Source organism: Pseudorasbora parva, chromosome 2, assembly GCF_024679245.1.
Source record: "Pseudorasbora parva isolate DD20220531a chromosome 2, ASM2467924v1, whole genome shotgun sequence".
Taxonomy (NCBI): Eukaryota; Metazoa; Chordata; class Actinopteri; order Cypriniformes; family Gobionidae; genus Pseudorasbora; species Pseudorasbora parva.
This window is the reverse complement of record NC_090173.1, coordinates 30,617,071-30,636,098: the sequence shown is the minus strand read 5'-3', so window position 1 is coordinate 30,636,098 and position 19,028 is coordinate 30,617,071. Positions and strand designations below refer to the sequence as shown.

The following is a 19,028-nucleotide window of genomic DNA, read 5'->3' as shown; positions in this document are numbered from 1 at the left end:
CAGATGACTAAACCATTCTCAAATAAAAATATGAACGATATAAAAACCTTATCAGTTCTAAAAGATAAATAAAAAGAGAATTGTCTATTTAGGGCCCAAGCCCTGAAAGGGCGCAGAGCCCTATTGTTCTTCTAAGGATTATTTTTTTTTTTTTTTTTTTTTTTTGTTATTATTATTTATTATTTTTTTACGCGACTATTTGGGCATTTTTGGGGCCCTTCCCATGCTCGAAAACTCTTGAAACTTTGCACACGCATCAGAATGCGCGGCCATCAGGGCCGGGCTGAGGCTGGGACCCGGGCGTGGCAGGGGGGCTCGACAGCGCCCCCTAAAGTGGGCTCTGAAAACGTGGTCTATAAATCAAACACACTTGCACGTACATGTATGAAACTCGGTACACATATAGAGCTCATCGGGCCGAACAACTTTCGTGCTCTAAGTTATGCGTCAGCCAAACAGGAAGTGAGCTATTATGGGTTGTTCGGAAAACGCATGCTGTGGAATTTGCGATACTCCTCCTAGACGATTCACCCGATCAGCACCAAACTCAGTCAGCATGAAGTCAAGACACTGAGGATGCCAAATTGCGAGCAACTTTTTGATATCTCAAACGGTTTGGCCGTGGCGAAGAGACGAATTTATGGCGAGAAAAAGGAAACAGGAAGTGTATTATAACTTCTGCATACATTAATAGATTTTGATGAAACTTCAGCTGTGTGTTTGTTGTAAGAGGCCGATCACATGGATATGACTTTTGTGAGTCAAAGTTATAGCGCCACCAACTGGCAGCAGGAAGTGTGTCACTTTCAAAATTGCTTTAAATCCCCATCTTATTTTCACCCGATTTACTTCAAACTTCATCAGTATAATGTCAAAACATGGCAGATATAGACTTTTGAATGGATTCCTGGTTCTTGAAATACTGTTGTCATGGCAACGCGTCAAAGTCTAATAATCTTTTTATGTGTTTTTGAGACACTTAGCATGCTTGAAATTGCATGAAACTCAACACACACATCAGACATGCTGTCCAGAAGATGCAAGCAAAGATTCAGAAACGGGCGTGGTAGAGGGGCTCAGTAGCGCCATCTTTTGTCCAAAGCGGGGGGTTAGTTTTATCTACAGTCACTAAACTCGGTATATATATTGTAATTTTCGAGCTGGACAGCTTTCTAATTTACAGTCATTAGCTCTGACCAACAGGAAGTCAGATAATCTGGTTTGAAAATGAGAAAAAGTGAAAAGCGAGCTCTGAGTTTTTACCTTCTCATCAAAAGCGATTCATTCAATCTCCTCCAAACTCGGACAACATGAAGTAAATATACAGAAGATGCTAAAATGCGAACGGTTATTGGATATCTCAAATGGTTTTCCCTTAGCATAAGCCTAAAAAAGACAAAAGAAGCACACACATGCCTGGTTCATAAATAAGGCTATACTCCCACCTGCTGGTTATTCTCTATATCACACTGGGTGTTTTTTTTTTTTTTTCAACACTTATGCTCTCACTTAAATGACCAGTAGAGGGCAATATTGTATAAGTTTTCAAGCAAAAAACCTTGCCTCTGTGTGTGTGTGTGTGTGTGTGTGAATGATTTTCTAGCCTGGTGGGGACTTAAACCTGAATGCACACAGACTCATGGGGACTTCCCAATGGGTAGAAAAGCTTATAAATCAGACAGAATGAGTTACTTTGAAAATGCAGAAAGTTTCCTGTGATGGGTAGGGGCAGTGTAGGAGGACAGAATATATGGTTTGTACAGCATAAAAACCATTATGTCTATGCTGAGTCCCCAAAAAGATAGTGAACCAGACATGAGTGTGAGTGTGAGTGTGAGTGTGAGTGTGTGTGTGTTTGTGTGTGTGTGTGTGTTGGGAGGGGGAGGGGGGAGGGGGGGGGTGGGCTGAGCTTATAAGGGTTGCCTGCAGCATACTTCAGCATTACTACTGTGTGTGTGTGTGTGTGTGTGTGTGTGTGTGTGTGTGTGTGTGTGTGTGTGTGTGCGTGCGTGTGTGTGTGTGTGTGTGTGTGTTATTTTTTCTAGCCTGGTGGGGACTTCAACCTGAATGCACACAGACTCATGGGGACACGTGTCACTGATTTCTACAGTGTGTGTGTGTGTGTGTGAGCCACTCTTCTGTCTAAATTACCTCTCAATGTTGTGCTTTTGCCTGCATTAAAGGATTAAACATATTCTGGGTTTGAATAAAAAAATAAATGTATAAAACCAGTTTATTTGTAGGGCATTGAGAATATTGTTTTATATAATTAGTTACCCCCCCCCCCCCAGGATCACTCTGTGTTTGTGTGTGTGTGTGTGTGTGTGTGTGTGTGTGTGTGTGTGTGTGTGTGTGTGTGTGTGTGTGTGTGTGTGTGTGTGTGTGTGTGTTAGTGTGTGTGTGTGTCTGGAGGGGGTCTCTCTCACTCTGTGTGTGTCACCTTGTCTCTTGTTTTTTAATAATTTAACAATTTCATATAGGCTATCACAAATATCTATCACTTTATTGTGAAAAATAAGTAAAAAACTAAAACATATATTATATCTTTAATTAAATACTGGTCTTCTGAACTTACAAAATTTGAGCTGCAAAAAATACATTTGCACATAATTGAAAGTGATATTCTAATACTTTTAATTGTTTTCTATAACATGGGCTTTAAAGAAGGTCATGTGCTGTGTTTGCAAAGATCACGTATGACACCTCTTTAAACTAATTATTTATTGATAGAATTTAAATGGATAAAAAATAATAATTTCACATGATCTTATAAAAGTGGCTGTTTATAATAAACTTCCATAAATTATATGCACGCATATTACTCTTACCTGACACTGATATTAAAATCATTGTTGCGGTCTCTGTGATTTGGCTTAATTTATTTTTAAGAGAAGTGTAAGGATAATACAACTTCAGCATTTGGACAGTATTCTGCACTCATTTTGAAATTGACATTTGACATCATCTGACATAAAATTAATGAATAAAATGTAATTGATCTCAGAGATGTGACTGTTGTGGTTCCTGGTCATAGCAGCACCAGTTGCTGCAGTTAATGAGGTGAATTCAAATGACTTAGACAAAGTCCCATTATTTATTTTTCCCATATTAAATGCCTATTGGCCTGCTGTGCACAGTTAAGCTGATGCCACCGGGGTGGCGGTGCCCCCGGCTTGGGCCCGTCATCGCTGCTCGCAGCTTTAATTTCTTTTGTATCTTCTTTTCACATTTTACATCCAAATATATCAAAACATATTAAAAACATAGGGCACACACACATATATATATATTTGTATTTTACAAAAAATATAGCATAAATACTAAGTAAACAAATACTATGTCAATGGATATCTTGGTTACTGTTGTATGCATAGACAGTAAAAGAAAGGTTGTATGGACAGAACGAGACGTGTCGATGTGATGACACTAGGGGTCGCACTTGGGAGCCGTAAACATCTAATACCGGTCCTCCTGAAAAGGCTAATGACAATTGGCAAATGGATTTTGAATGCCACTCTGCTGGACATACGGGTATTGAAGGTGCTAACTCATTCAGGTTTTGTGCTAAGCCGAGACAGTTCAGTCATTTCAGTGGGTAGTTCAGTGTTGCGGCAGGAGAGACACAACGTCTGCAACCGGAGGCTGCAGTTTCAGGACCTTCAGGACCGCAATTCTAGGACTCTACCCTAGTTTTTTTGTGACAGCGCCACCTACAGAACTGGGTGATATAGCGGTGTGCTGCAGTTTCAGGACCCCAGTTCTACGGGTTCTACAACCCAGGAGGTTTAGTTAGTAGCCTACATAGTATTAAAGGGATAGTTCACTTTGAAATTAAATTTTGATATGTTTTAGCTTACCTCATGGGCATCCGAGATGAAGGAGTATTTGTTTCCCAAGTAGTTTCAATTTTGATCATTTTGGGTCAAACCGTTCTTGTCTGTGCCTCACATAATGCAGGTCTATGGTCACCACCTCCCAAGGACCAAGATCCTTGAATTGCTTCAGATAGTGAAACTACATATTCAGAGGGAAACACACAGGTTTAAGGGAAAGATGAGTGCAACAATGTACAGAGACATCCTTGGTGAAAACCTCCACTAGAGAGCTCTGAATCTCAGACTCGGATGAAGATTCATCGTCCAACATCGACAACGACCCTAAAGGCAGGTGTACACTGTGCAAATTCGTATACACTAAGGAGGTTGTGAGATATTGCACATTCTACGAGTCATTTAATTTTGACAATCACATCAAAGCAGATGGTATGCAAATACTTATGTAGGCTACATGCATTTTTTACATTTGCAAAGATTTCAAACAAACTCCTTCCACATTGTCATTTTGGGTATTGTTTGTAGAATTGAGAAACAAATTTTGAAAATAATCAATTTTGGAATAAGGTTGTAACTGTAACATAAAATGTGGAAAAAGTGAAGTGCTGTAAATACTTTATGGATGCACTGCATATAACTGAACAAAGCAGAAAATAGGCTACCTATCAAAAGTCTGGAAATATTACAATTGTTAATTATTTTTCAATATATTTTTCTTCTGCTCACTCATGCTCCATTTATTTAATCATAAATACAGTAAAAAGTAATACAGTACAATAGTATCCAAATATAAAGCAGTTGCTATCTATGTGAATACATATTATATATATATATATATATATGTGTGTGTGTGTGTGTGTGTGTGTGTGTGTAATTTATTCCTCCTGTGATCAAAGCTGAATTTTCAGCATAATTACTTTAATATCACATTATCCTTCAGAAATCATTAATATGATGATTTGATGCGCAACAAACATTTATGATTATTATCAGTGTTGAAAACAGTTGTGCTGCTTAATTTTTCTAGAAACCATGATACTATTCAAACATTTGTGGTAAGATTTAAAAAAGGAGAGAAATTAATACTTTTATTCATCAAACATGCAGTGATCGCAAGTGACATTTATAATATTACAAAAGATAATAAATACTTTAATAAATGTAATAAATGCTGTTTATTGAACTCTCTATTGATCAAATAATGCCGAAAAATAAAATGCATCATGGTTTCCACAACATTTTTAAGCAGCACAACTGTTTTCTACAATGATTGTAATAAAATGATTGTTGAACATCAAATCATCATATTAGAATGAATTCTGGAGGATCATGTGACGCTGAAGTATATGCCGTGCCGTCTCCAGAAAAGTATGCTCAAAAGGCTTATCAGAGTTTGGTGCTCCCAAGTCAAGTGCGACCCCTAGTGTCATCGGATGGACAAAACGTCGAAGTGACTGAAGGAACTTTTTTCTATATTTAACAAGATTTTGTTAAAAATAATTGTATATAGTAAAGCTGATGTTCTATGCATAGAAGGACAACTACATTTTTAAAAGTATCAATATTACATTTAGTTTTTACTGTGTTGTCATAAATAGCCCACTTGTACATATTATGGGATAATAAAAAGAAAGAAAGAAAGAAAGAAAGAAAGAAAGAAAGAAAGAAAGAAAGAAAGAAAGAAAGAAAGAAAGAAAGAAAAACAACTTAATCTTATTTGCTTGTCTCACCTAGTGGTCAACCAGTTTAGATTAATTGTAACTTTTTTTTGATGGCAGTAATAAAAATCTCTGCTATGGCATAGAAGTCGTAGGGTGCGTTTGGCACGCAGTCCAATCCTCTGACACTTAGGGCGTTTCATTAAAACAAACAGAGAGAGTGTAAGGCAGAGTAAATATGGACAGAAAAGCTCAACAAAATCTAAAGGCGTCGATTTAACAGTGCGTTTCGCTGACGTCATTACGCACTTGACGTGAACATCCTGCCCACACATTCGTTGATGCATAGAACATCTGGATAGAAAGTCACGTCTGTTGTATCTCTGCTGCGTTGGTTCCACATTACAGCAAGATCTTAGTCATTTCGCTTACGTTTCAATGTTTTCTGAAGACGTAAGTATAACACTGCGCTGCACCTGCTGAAGGAGTAGTTGCGTATATTCTGATTTCACGTTAAAAAAAAGTTGTTTTCTGTAAAAGGGCAGCCAGGCTGTCTACTTTACCTGTCAATTAGATGTCGACGGAGGATGTGTCCACTTCCGACAGCGAAGCTGCCTTCGCGGGAGCCGGGGAGCGCTGGGCGCCCGTTGGAGCCGTGGCTAACCCGGAGGATGAGCAGTGGAAGAAGGGCACGCAGGTTGGTTCCGTGTCGTCCAGCGATGCAGACATGGTAGCCAGGCTGCGGAAGCTAGAGGATGAGCAGGAGCAGTTGAATTCATCGCTCCTCGCGTTAACGTCTCACTTCGCTCAAGTGCAGTTTCGACTGAAACAGATCGTCCACGCGCAGAGCGACGAGAAAGAGAGGATGCTGCTGGAGCTGGAGGACTTTGCTTTCAAAGGATGCCCCCACGTCATCGGGTGCAGAGCACAGGATGCTCAGATGCTGGAAAACTCTGTGAGTTTCATTGTTTTTCGTCGTAGTGGATTCGAGTTCTATCCTGAAGGGGGTGGGGAGGAGGTGTTTAAACGCATTAAACCAGCCTAATATAGTTGGTGTCTCAGTCGCATCACTAGTCTTTTAGAGTGGTCAATCTATAGACTTTGGGCAGAAGGACCAGCTTGCAATCCAGCTCAAATTAATTACAACTTGGTTAGGCTGGGAGTTCAGCTAGACCATCTGAAGTCAGCTAAGACCTGCTGTTTTGGGGATTTAAACCTGCTTTGCCAAGCTGGAACCATTATTGTAAATCTGTCTAAAGTATTATTTGGAATAATAATTTACCACCCTCATCATTATAGTATTGTACTGTTAGATGTATTTATTTATTTATATAATTTTATGTATTTTTTGTAATCTTAATTATGTACGTTTACTCTATGTTTCTTTGAATGTCTCCATGAACGTTGAAAACGCCTAATCTACAGTGTCATCAGTTTTGTTTTGTTTTGTTTTTAAAAGGGCCTGCTTCAGTACTCTTCAATACCTTATAACAATATGCACCCGTGCGTGATATACCCACCACCCACACGTAATCAGCCTATACAATGGCCATGTGCTTTCCCTCAGGAGTCAACATTCAATTTGTCTATGTCTCTTGTTAAATAGCTTCATTCGGCATCTTTTCAACACACCCTTTAAATTAATCAGCACAGTATTGTGGTTAAAAGACACAGTAAACACCACACAAGGAACATTTAAAAGTCACTCTTTCCCTGTGTTTCTTCCTGTTCCTTCTCATATGCTGGAGTATCTTGTTGTTACTGCCATTACAATGCATTCCTTTCTCCTTATTTCCTCTTCTGCAATCACTTTGCTTGCAGGATCAATTGGTGAGTACAATAGTATGAACACGACCCTTGTGCAGACTTTTCTTTAAACTTTAGTGTGTATTTTATTCTAATATTACACATACTTGGTTTTGTTTTATTCAGTCTCTCTCTTTTTTTTGTATTAATCAGCTACATTTTGTGCTCAGAGCCTATTAAATGTAGACACTTACATGATTATGGCTAACCTGAAGCCACATTGTGTGTGTGTTGCTATGTAAAGTTATATCTGTTCTGACTTGCATTGCATTTCTAGATAACCAAAATGAAGTCAAATTAAGTAAATCAATTAAAAGCTCATTATCCTTCCCCATAGCTTATGCAAATTTCTTCAGCTAGCTACAGTGTAAATATTGTGGTTAAGGTTGACTTTATTTTTTTAAGGTGTGTGTTTTTGCTTTTATAATATGCAGAGTGAAAGGGAGAAGAGGGAGCGCTTAGAAGCTCAGAGAAAGAAGCAGAAGGAGCTGATTTTCCAGCTGAAGACCCAACTCGACGACCTGGAACGCTTCGCCTACCAGGAGGGCAGTTATGACTCATTGCCTCAGTCTGTCGTCATGGAGAGGCAGAGGGTATGACTGATAATGCTCTCTCATACCATTGACTTCATTCCTAAAGTCATTTGAAGATGCAAGTAAAACCCTTGAAACCATTGTTGTGGTCTAGGTGATCATTGATGAGCTAATAAAGAAGCTGGACGTGAATCTGAATGAAGACATTGGGAACCTCACTCCAGAGGAGCTCCGACAGAGAGTGGATGCTGCTATAGCTCAGATTGTCAACCCAGCTCGAGTCAAGGAGCAGCTGGTTGAGCAGCTCAAGACCCAAATCAGAGACCTGGAGATGTTCATTAACTTTATACAGGGTGAGGAGGTCTGCTTTGGGCTACTGATGTGATATATTTTCAAGTGTTAGTTATACTCTATGTACAGTGACCTAATACACTTCTTTCATGCTAAGCATGAATAAGCAGAAATAATGTTTTATTATTATTATTATTTCTAAAAAGAAACTGCTTAAAGGAAGTGTATGTAAGATTGTGTCCAAAACTGGTACTGCAGTCACTTTCAAATTACTGTAGAGCGGTGTCTACCTCTCCCCCTCCTCCCTGACTCGAGGTTGCCAGATAGGCTGCAGGATCAGCAGGAACGTTTGTAGATCTGCAGCTGTGGTAACTAGAGCAGAGCTGGTAACACGGATGCCCAAACACTACTGACTTTGTGATTGGTAGATAGGTGGATGGGGGAGCTTCAGTCCAAAACAAATATCAACATCAGTTGAGGGCTGCAACAACAACTTTTTAAATGACATTATCCTGTTCGGACTACTGTTGTCAGTAATCCTGACAAGCCAGACCCACATCAAGATGTTTGGTCTGGAAACTCACCATTGAAAGGGCTCAAATCTGAGGGGCGGGATAAACGGTTGTCTTTCAAACTCCCTCTGCACACAATTGGATAGAGCTACAACCAACCAGAGCAACGTGAAGCGGAGCTAGTTGACAGATTAAACTGATTACAATGCCTCTTGCCAGCTTCTGTGTTTACTAGAAGCAAGCAAGCGCAATTCTGTCGTCATTATGTTAAGACCCGCCCACTGACTCTATAAACAATGTGATTGGCCTGACCAGAGTTTGGTTATTATAGCTCAGAAGTGTATTGAGAGTTGCTAGAAGACACTCACGGCAGATTAGATTTCTAGGCTAGTGGTCAGTGATATAAGTATTTGAAATTAACATGATTTCTTAATGTCTAGTGACATATCAGGACCATTTTATGATTAATTGAAATACATTTCTTACATGCAGTTCCTTTAATATTTAAAATAATGTTTCTCTGCTAAATCAAAGTCATGTGGTGCGACCAAGCCTGCAGTCTCCCTCTCATTTACTGAAGCTTTCGCGCCTCGATCGCCCTCCGGTAACCGGTCCCAGTATAGCCGCCCCTCTGTGTTTTCTAATGGACGCGAGGCAAACTAAATAATAAAATTACACTTCAAATATTTTCCCCCAAAGTTAGTTTATGTCACTAAAGGCAGTTATCATCACAATGATTTTATTTCAGGTGTTCGTTTTTAAAATAAGTTTAGTTTTAGTTAGTTATTTGATGCTATAAAAACGGGGGGGGGTGACGTCATGATTGACAGCTGAGACTGACGTCTTCTCTGAGTGAAGTTGTCACTGAGGCACTAACGGACTTTTTTCGAAATTTTTGGGAGCAGATTAGAGCTTTAGCTTTAATTTCTACATTTCCATAACTGTTTATTTCACACCAACATAATTAATTGTTCTGCATCTGCGAGAGTGTGGGCGGGCTTTTGATATCGCGACTATACTTCCTGCTCTACTTCCTGCGCTCTACTGCGCAACTCCGGTCCCGAAATCGCTACTGCGCAGATTCGGTCCCAAGATGTCCGCGCCGTGCAAGGCCGCCTGAAAGCTTCAAATGTGGCAAGCGGAAACGGATGATGTCGAGTCGTCCATATTTTTTTACGGTCTATGGGTGCGACCAACATGCAGATAAAATCTCATATCTTTGCTGATTAAAAGTATTTGTATAATTAAAAAAGTATTTATTTTTTAAAATCTTACTAACCCCAAACTTTTGAATGGTGGTTTATCTTATTGACTCTCATGCCATTATCTGCAGTTGTCTGTGCATAAATTCGTCCTTTGTTACCTTTGAGTTTGATGTGCCTTTGTAGAGTAAAATAAATGCATTTAGGTTCATTGTCCTGATCTTGCACCTTGCAGATGAAGTAGGGAACCCTCTGTTGAATGATGGTGTGAAGAGCCAGCAGGCCCAAGCAGACGGACCAAATGCTAGAGCCACTGGAGGGATGAAGCGAGGTGATTACACTTCACTTTATAATACCATTTCATTAGATTTTAAAGCTAAGACATGTAACTTTACATCCCTTTTTTTCACATCCAAAGTGGATCCCGAACAAGCCCAGAGGATGCGGGAAACTGGGCTCCAGCTCATCCAGAAAGCCTTAGCGGTTTTGCAGATCTTTGCTCTGAGCCAGTTTGGATGTGCTGCAGGCCATGTGCCCCAGAACGTGTGGTCTCAGGGTGCCGAAGCTCAAGATTACGGCCCCTTGCTACAGAAACTCGAAGCAGCCGTGGAGTGTGTGCGTCTGCAAGCCTCCCGCCAGCAGCCCATCTCTCCGGAGGAACATGTGGTCAGCTACTCTGCCTGCCTGTTGCCAGGAGGACCTCGGGACGAACTCACTGCGTTGGTGCGTAAAGAGCTAGCCATTGCGCTCCGGGACCTGCTGGCCCATGGGTTGTATGCTCCTTCTCAGGGCATGAGCCTGGTCCTTGCCCCCATTTCCTGCCTGCTGCCCTTCAGCGCCTCTCCTCAGACCCTGCATCCTTGGGAACTTTTCGTCAAGTACTATCATTCCAAAAACGGCCAGGCGTTCGTTGAATCACCTGCCCGACAGCTCTCGCAATCCTTCAGTTTGCCTGTAGGGGATGGTCCTGTGACGGTCACACCCAAGCAGTCTCTGTTATGGGCCATTCATACAGTTCTTAAAGAGCACGGACGATTCAAACGTAGCGCAGACTCTGAGTTTAAGGCCTTAGTGTGTATGGCTCTCAATGAGCAGAGGCTTGTGTCATGGTTCAACCTGCTGTGTAAGTCAGGGACACTCATACACTCACACTACCAGCCCTGGAGCTACATGGCCCAGACAGGCTTTGAAGGTGCCCTGCGAATCCTGGGCCGCATCAGCCATCTCAAATTCAGCCTTCCTGTTGACTTGGCTGTCAGGCAGCTGAAAAATATCAAAGATGCGTTCTAAGCTTAAATATATTTCATCATTTTGGTGAGATATGGAAATATAAAAATTATGATGGAAAACCAGATTCTGTAATACTATTTCTCTTTATTCAGAAGTTAAAATCATATTCCCAAAAGTACACTGGAATTAAAAAATGGAAAGGATGCAACTTGTGCACTTTTTTGAGACTGTGTTGCAGTTGGCTCGAATGCCTCCTGTCTCTAAACTGAAGAGGGTGGTTTTATGTAGGCAGGTTTAATATGCTGCGTTGGTCACAACTCACAGGAGCTGTGCTCAGTTCCCTGACCCTGAGTATGTGACTGCTTCCACATACCCATTGAGAGGGTTTATGTCGTCTAGCTTTTACCAAACTCAACCACGTTACATTATATAGAAGAATGATTTATTACTTGAACTCTTTTCAGGGGCCATGCATATGATTGAGATGCACTACAGTGTGTATATATACTGTAACACACACACACACACACTGTACATACCTATAGTTGCAAAGTAGTAACTTAATGGTTAAAATACATTTTGTTTGTTATAAACTTTATGTAGCCAAGTACACAAATTTCCTGAGTGTGTACTACATTACTGCAAAGTGCTTCAAAGACAAATCATAAGATGTTTTTCTTATAAAATTGTTTTCCACTTGCATTATTTAAAGTGATTACATTTCAAGCACTAGGATAGTGCATATCATATCTGGGTCATTGCTGCTCTGTGTTTCTGAGGAGACCATGCATGCTGGTGAGACCTCGCTTGGGTCAATCAACACACTCAGGTCATTCTGACAAATGAAGAGATAGTCATTGCTGTTTGTAAATCACTGTATTCTTCTCCACACAAACTGGCTCCTTTCGGCCAGTTGACTGTAAAACTGATTGTAGAAAACTAAATCTTGCGGTAGAGCTGATATAGGAGGAAGTGCATCGAACACATTTGCTGAAAATGAAACTGATATCCTGTGCATTGATGCTGACTGAATTGTTTATAACCTAATATGCCAGTGTTCAGAGGCTCTGCTCCTTGTAATTTCAATGTCTTGTCAACCCTTCTTTACTGCTCTGAAATATTGAATGTACAATCTTTGATATTGTATCCTGCTGCTGTGCACATTCTGATTCCAGATTCCACATTCTTTAAATCATCTTAAATACAGATTTACTGAAACCTTCATGCTGCAAGAAGGGACTGTTTGTTACCATAAACTGGAAATTGATTTAGTATTTATTGATTTGGTATTTCTCTGTACCATGTGCCCTGTGCATTTATTAGCTCTTTTTATTTAATGTAGTCATTTTTTTTCTTCACCGGAATATATGATTGGCCCCACCATGTCTATTTAAGAAATTATTATTATCTTTGTACCTCTACTTAGACCTAAATAGTCTTTATTTCAAATCAGTGTCAATTACATTCACTTTTTTTTTTAAAAATGTGCCATCATTGTTGAATGTTATGATGGTGTCTTTTCAGTGATTTCATGGATTAAATGTTCTGGATGCTCTTTGAATCTATCATAATTGCTGCTGTTCTTTCTTTATTCTCATAAAAATATATAATTTAATTAATATAATACAATTTATTAAGATACAGTTTCAAATAGATTTGGGGTAACACTTTAGACTAATTAGTCTAAAGTGGTCATTAGTTAACATTAGTCAATGTATTAACTAACATGAACTAACCATGAGCAATACATTTGTTACTGTATTAGTAAATCTTTTTTAACATTACTTAATAAAAATCCAGCTGTTCATGGTTTGTTCATGTTATTTCACAGTGCATTAACTAAAGTTAAGAAGATTTTAATAATGTCTTAGTAAATGATGAAATTAACATTAACAAAGAGAAGTAAATGCTTTATAAGTGCAGTTCATGTTAACTAATATTGTTAACTAATGACCATTATTCTACTGTGTTACCAGAATGGATCTACTTATGCTATTCGATTTAGTTATAGTTTTATTTTATCATATACTTATTATAACTGATGTCTGAATGGATGTACAAACAAACAAAATAATAATATAATATTTTTTAATATCAACCATATGGCTTTGGCAGTTTCTAAATTTTAAATTGGGTGGTAAAATGTATAACAAATTGGTTGTAAAACTGAGGAATTAGAATTAAAATCGAATAAAAAACAATTCAGTGTAGTTTTTAACAATATGTTTGATTTTCCATAGGGATTAACCCATAACCACATTATCAAATGGTTAAGGTATTTCCACAAACATTAGATAATTACTATAAAACAATTACAATAATTATATTGTTCTGAAAATAATCTAGTATGCATTTTATAAATGCTGCATTTTTTTTTTTTTTATTCATTGAATTTGTGGAGTTGAAATTAAATCACTATTGAATTTAATTTCACACACAAATCAAAAGCTTCCTTTCAATTAATATTTTCACACAAAAACGATTTCCTATTTCTGTGCACGCCTGAGTTTTTATTTTATTTTATTTTTTACTGCAGAACTTGTACATACAATGTCAGGGAAATTAAGTGAGGTTGTAACTCTTAAAATGAACAATAACAAGAAACAAAAAGGAAATAATAATAATAATAATAATAATAATAATAATAATAATAATAATAATAATAATAATAATAATAATGTTAATTTTTTGATATTTATGAGTTTAAGGAATGAAATAATAGAGTTAAATTCAGCAAGAAAGGGAGGAAAGCAAAGGAGACTTAAGCCATCGTTGCTTGTGGGTGAACAATTTAGCATACAAGATAAAGAAATTAACAATAACGATATATTCAGGGGACAGCAATTTTGGGTTTTCATAATAAAAGATCTTTGTGTATGAAGTTGTGAGTTGTATTTTTGGGGCTTAAAATTAACGAACAACTTAAGTACAAAAATGATTGGTTATATTACAATTACAAAATAAACGGGCTATTGTTTCTTCAACAAATCCACAAAAAAGAACATTTTTCATCAACATCAGAGGCGCACGCCTGAGTACATCGCGTATATCCCAGTAGGCCGAAAACTTTTACGTTCAGGGGGTGACATTTATACGGAAATACGTCACTCGCCGCGGGTGTCAAGGGTCACGCTCGCTCTTTCTACTTCCTTTCCTGTTGTCGTCGGCCATAGAGCACCATCAGTAAGTTTTATACACGAGAAAATAATCCATGAACATCGACAAAACAGTAACACACACAGGGGTTTCTTTCATGTCATTTATAGAGAGAATATCCCTGTCGCCTATTTAAAGTGTTTATTGTCTGAATATTACGTTGCGGGTATGAGATAATAGGTTTATTAGTCACTCCGTCTCTGCCTTCTTGCATGATAGCTTTCCTGCCCGTGCCGGGGAACCATTGGCAGCCTGTGTTCATTATGGCTCGTGTGCAATATAAAAATGATTAAGCCAAATTGCTCTATTATGAACTTACTAAGCTATTTTCTACTCTCCTTTTAATACAGCTGTATTGTTATTAGTTAGCGTAGTGCTGTAATCTGCCGTATCTAGACTTGTGAATGTGCTGCCCCGAAGAGACCATTTGTGTTATAGCTTCATTAAAACAGACCTTTACGTTATTTTTGCTCACAACGGTTATGGCGACACAAGCTGCCACTTGGTGTTTTGTATGCTGGTTTTGCTTCTAGAGCTAATGTCATGCATACTCATGTTTTTCAGAGATGGGCAAGTTTATGAAACCTGGTAAGGTGGTGATGGTCCTGGCTGGACGTTATGCCGGACGCAAGGCTGTGATTGTCAAGGTACTTTTCAGTAATATTTCTCCATTTTCAGTGAAAGATGGCTTCCATGAGTGTTTATATATTGACAGTGTTGTGCTCTCTTTATTCCTTTCAGAACATTGATGATGGCACCGCAGACCGTCCTTACAGCCACGCTCTGGTCGCAGGCATCGACCGTTATCCTCGTAAAGTCACAGCAACCATGGGCAAGAAGAAGGTTGCCAAAAGGTCCAAGATCAAGGCTTTTGTGAAGGTGTTCAACTACAACCACCTTATGCCAACCAGGTGTGTACATCCTGAACAGTCAGAGGGACACACAGGTTCAGAGCATTGCTTGCTCATATGACACACAATCTCTTATACTCACCAGGGATATACTTATTTATTTAAAAATACAATAAAACAGTAACACTGATTTATAGTGAGACATTTTTAAGCATTTATTGTCTCTACTGTCACTTGATCAATTTAATGTCTTACTATGCACAAAGTTGTACTGTACTTAAAAGGTATAATTCACCCAAAAATTTAATTTCAAACCTATAAGATTTTAGTTCAACTTCCAAACACAAATGAAGATTTATGAAACGAGAGATTTTGGTCACTTCATCTAAATTTAATTCCTTTTAAACTTAAAAGATTAAAAAAATGGCATAAAGGCATTGTAAAAATAATTAATTTGCTTTATTAGATTAAGAGATTTACAAGGACATACATACTGTATGTGTGCATACATTTAAATGCTTGCACGAAAACATGAGGGAGTAAATGCAGAATACATTTTTGGATAAACTAGCCATTTAAAGTATTGGAAAATAAACTTTGACATGCTTTCAATTATAATTGATTGCACTGATCATCTGAAGTGCACTGTCTTCAGTGAAATCACAAACATTTAAACCCATATCACATTTAGTTTTAGTAGTATTATTATTCAAAGCCTTTTAGATGGTTTATTCTTTTACGTATTATGCATTAATAATGCTTGTCTGTGTAAAAGATCATTTTTTTTATTTTTTATTATACCTTTATTTAACCAGGGAATAAAATCACATTGAGATAGATATCTCATTTACAAGTGAGCCCTGGCCAAGGTAGCAGCACACAAAATAAAACCAACAACGTAAAATTAAATACATAAAACAAAAAATGACCACACACACATTTCCAGCAATAATACATGATTAAGAACAAGTACAGAAAGCTTGAAATGTTCGATTAAGATATAACTTAAACTCATTGAGTGAAATAAATACACTAAGTTTTAGTGATCTTTGAATCTCATTCCAGGCAGTTGATGCACTATAAATAAAAGCAGTTTTTCCAAACTCTGTCTTCATTAAGGGGACATTTAAAAGAATGTATCTACTTGAACGCAGATTATGCCCTTTACTATTGACAGTTATTAAGATCAAACGAATGCCTGAGTACTTGAAAGCATGAGTACTGCATGAGGGACAAAAATTAAAGTTAACTTTACTACATTAAAGTACTATATATAATGTGTAATAATGCTTAGGGGGATTGTGTGACTCCTAATTATGATACAATATTATTTTATTAATAATGTAATTTAAAAAAATCAATTATGGCTGAAAATATTGAGAAAGTATCATGAGTTCAATATTGTTTTGTAATGTATTTATTTTTATTCTTAAGATTGTATTATTTCCTATTAACTTCACAACATGTCTCATTTATATCGCTAATCTTTTTGGGTTTTACACATCAGCTAGGAGGCTGAGATAGACAGATGAAATGTTGCTTGCAGTCCTTTATTTTAAGAAGGGTCACCAAGCTTTTACAGTAGTTTCTCCTAAATTGTGGAACAGTCTTCCACTCTATATTCGGCTGGCTTTTGAATCGGGCTGCACGATTAATTGAACCGCAATCACGATTTGGGCAATGTGCGATTATGAAAGCTTAAAGGCTGTGATTTTAATTAATTAAATAAATGGCCAGTGTGTTAGCGAAGAGCGGCTCTGTGATCAGGAGTAAACGCTGCTCCGTCTAAAGACTGAGAGTTTGAGTCGCTTATAACGTGCGTTTAAAAAAGCAACAGGAGTCAAACATCTTCACAACCTAGTGAAGCGTTCATAAACCTCTTCAACAAAAGGCAACGTTTAATAATGTTTTACCTCATATCGTCAGTCGAGTGTTTAAAAGCTGATGTGGCTTCTCATCAGAGTGAGGCAGACGATGCATTATAGACTTTATCACTGTATAGAGTACTATGTCAACCAGCACTGCATTATAAAATACATTATTATTATGAAAATACCCTAGACTGCTTGAAGAACTTAAATACGCCATATTTTGCTGCAGTCGTATTTATTGTTGTCATGTTTAATCAAAGCGTTTCTATCTTCTGTTTATATATCCCACCACATTAGCTTCACATAAGGGATTTCCTGTAAATTAATGTCATTACTAGAGGCAAATGCGGTGTTTTTCGCTCGAAGCCAACCTCTGGCCTTCAGTATGAGTTAAACTTTTGGGTAATAAATAAGAAGAAAAATGATGCTTAATAAATTGTAAAACATTTATAGGACAATCCATGTGTTTCTTTAATGTAAATCATTATTATTATTATTATTAGTCATATTAATATATAAACACAGTTTATATTTATAAACATATTAATATATTTTACACACACACACCTTTCATTTGTAAAATAAATAAATAAATTTAAAACAATAATAATAATCGCATTTAAATCGCAATTTTACCCAGAATAATCGCAAATATATTTTCCCCAAATGGTGTAGCACTACTTTTGAAGGAAGGGGATATTAATTGTCTCTGTGGCGCGATGCATTTTATTGGATAATTATGTGGGTTATTTACTGTCGCATGCAGTTTTCATTATTGAATGTGCTGCTTTATGAATGGAACTTGTACAGTTACCACTAATAGATGTTTGGAAGGTTTGTCTATATTGTGAATTAAAAAAATAATTGTTTAACTGTTATGCACAATGTGTTAGTTGCAACAAGGTTATGAGAGCAAATCAGTTAATTGAAGTTACTTTGGCTCTGTGCTTAATCCATTTACTCTTGAACCCGAAGTGTTAAAGCCAGAACAGGTTTTAGGTCTTAATTTGCCTTTTTAGTTGTGTAGGATCTCTGGTGTTCTCTGTTCAGAGTTCATGTATGCTGACTGTGACAAAGCACATCTGAATTATGTACTTTTGTTTGTCTAATCAATGCATCGTTTCCTCAGATACTCTGTTGACATTCCTCTGGACAAAACTGTTGTCAACAAGGATGTTTTTAGGGATCCTGCTCTGAAGCGCAAAGCCAGGAGAGAGGCCAAGGTTAAATTTGAAGAGAGGTAGGTCTTCGTCACCAGATACATCTGAACTATTTAATTTTGCAATTACAATTAGATTGGATATTGTTTGATCTTTAAGGCTTTTGTTACATAAAGGATTACAGTGTAGTGCACAGATAATTGGCTAAATTTGCCCTAAATTTATTCAGACAAGGCTGTGGCAGAATTTGACTCATAGCATAATCTAAAGCCTGCTAACGTAAGCTTCTGTTCAGATGTAGGAACAGTTTGAAATTGTGTACTGAACATATTTGCTCTGCTTCTATTAATATAAGCATGTAATGTCCTAAATGTGGTGATACAGTGATGACAATGACTGTTTTCTTTTACAGATACAAGACAGGCAAGAACAAATGGTTCTTCCAGAAGCTCCGATTCTAAGCTTTTGTTGGTTTCGCAAATAAATCTGTAAAAATTCCACAAAGTGGTCCTTTCCTTATTTCTTTTTAACTTGGTGTTTTTTTTATCACTTTGTATTATTTCCTGAGTCCTGATAATCACTTTTGGAAGAGATTGCGTATTTTGTCTGAAGTTTATAATCTCATAATTAAGGTCCTCAAGGTTGTTACTGATCGTGTCTAAATTGACATTACTGATCGTGTTGTAAGGATGTGTCATTCATAGTATTACATCAACCAAGATATTTGTGAATGATGTTAAACTCTATAATCTAGGACTGCTCGATAAATTGCAATAAAACCACACAAGATTTGGCAAAGACTGCGATTATTGGATGCGCAGCTTTTCAGTGCAGCATGGCTGTGATCAGTAGTAAATGCTGTTCTGCAAGCCAGAGGGCACTGTCACGCAGGGTTATATAAGTCCAAGTATATGCTGCAGAATTA

General features: G+C 37.6%; 2 protein-coding genes across 4 annotated transcripts; both read left to right on the top strand.

Annotated features, from left to right (window-relative positions):
- The first annotated feature begins 5,912 nt into the window (after positions 1-5,912).
- On the top strand, positions 5,913-12,435 carry rundc1 (RUN domain containing 1). Of its 3 annotated transcripts, XM_067415260.1 has the most exons (5): positions 5,915-6,446; positions 7,732-7,890; positions 7,985-8,183; positions 10,071-10,166; positions 10,254-12,435. In XM_067415260.1, exons 1-5 carry the CDS (start codon positions 6,066-6,068, stop codon positions 11,123-11,125), a joined length of 1,707 nt encoding a protein of 568 aa, XP_067271361.1. In that variant the 5' UTR covers positions 5,915-6,065; the 3' UTR covers positions 11,126-12,435. The 3 variants fall into 3 exon arrangements, with proteins under 3 accessions (XP_067271372.1, XP_067271350.1, XP_067271361.1); XM_067415271.1 differs by having other exon boundaries at positions 5,913-6,481; positions 7,734-7,890; positions 10,071-12,435; XM_067415249.1 differs by having other exon boundaries at positions 5,914-6,446; positions 10,071-12,435.
- A 1,737-nt stretch (positions 12,436-14,172) lies between these two features.
- Positions 14,173-18,607, top strand: rpl27 (ribosomal protein L27). The gene is made up of 5 exons (XM_067428925.1): positions 14,173-14,248; positions 14,786-14,868; positions 14,963-15,132; positions 18,073-18,183; positions 18,516-18,607. The coding sequence occupies exons 2-5, from the start codon at positions 14,788-14,790 to the stop codon at positions 18,562-18,564; spliced, it is 411 nt and encodes a 136-aa protein (XP_067285026.1). The 5' UTR covers positions 14,173-14,248; positions 14,786-14,787; the 3' UTR covers positions 18,565-18,607.
- Positions 18,608-19,028: the final 421 nt, after the last annotated feature.

Bases quoted from the DNA above. Each gene is read 5' to 3' on its own strand.
- rpl27 (XM_067428925.1), top strand. From the start codon at position 14,788: ATGGGCAAGTTTATGAAACCTGGTAAGGTGGTGATGGTCCTGGCTGGA. The intron at 14,869-14,962 runs GTACTTTTCAGT...TATTCCTTTCAG, and splicing joins GCAAGGCTGTGATTGTCAAG to AACATTGATGATGGCACCGC. The intron at 18,184-18,515 runs GTAGGTCTTCGT...TTTCTTTTACAG, and splicing joins AAGGTTAAATTTGAAGAGAG to ATACAAGACAGGCAAGAACA.
- rundc1 (XM_067415271.1), top strand. From the start codon at position 6,066: ATGTCGACGGAGGATGTGTCCACTTCCGACAGCGAAGCTGCCTTCGCG. The intron at 6,482-7,733 runs GTTCTATCCTGA...TAATATGCAGAG, and splicing joins TTTCGTCGTAGTGGATTCGA to TGAAAGGGAGAAGAGGGAGC. The intron at 7,891-7,984 runs GTATGACTGATA...GTTGTGGTCTAG, and splicing joins TCGTCATGGAGAGGCAGAGG to GTGATCATTGATGAGCTAAT.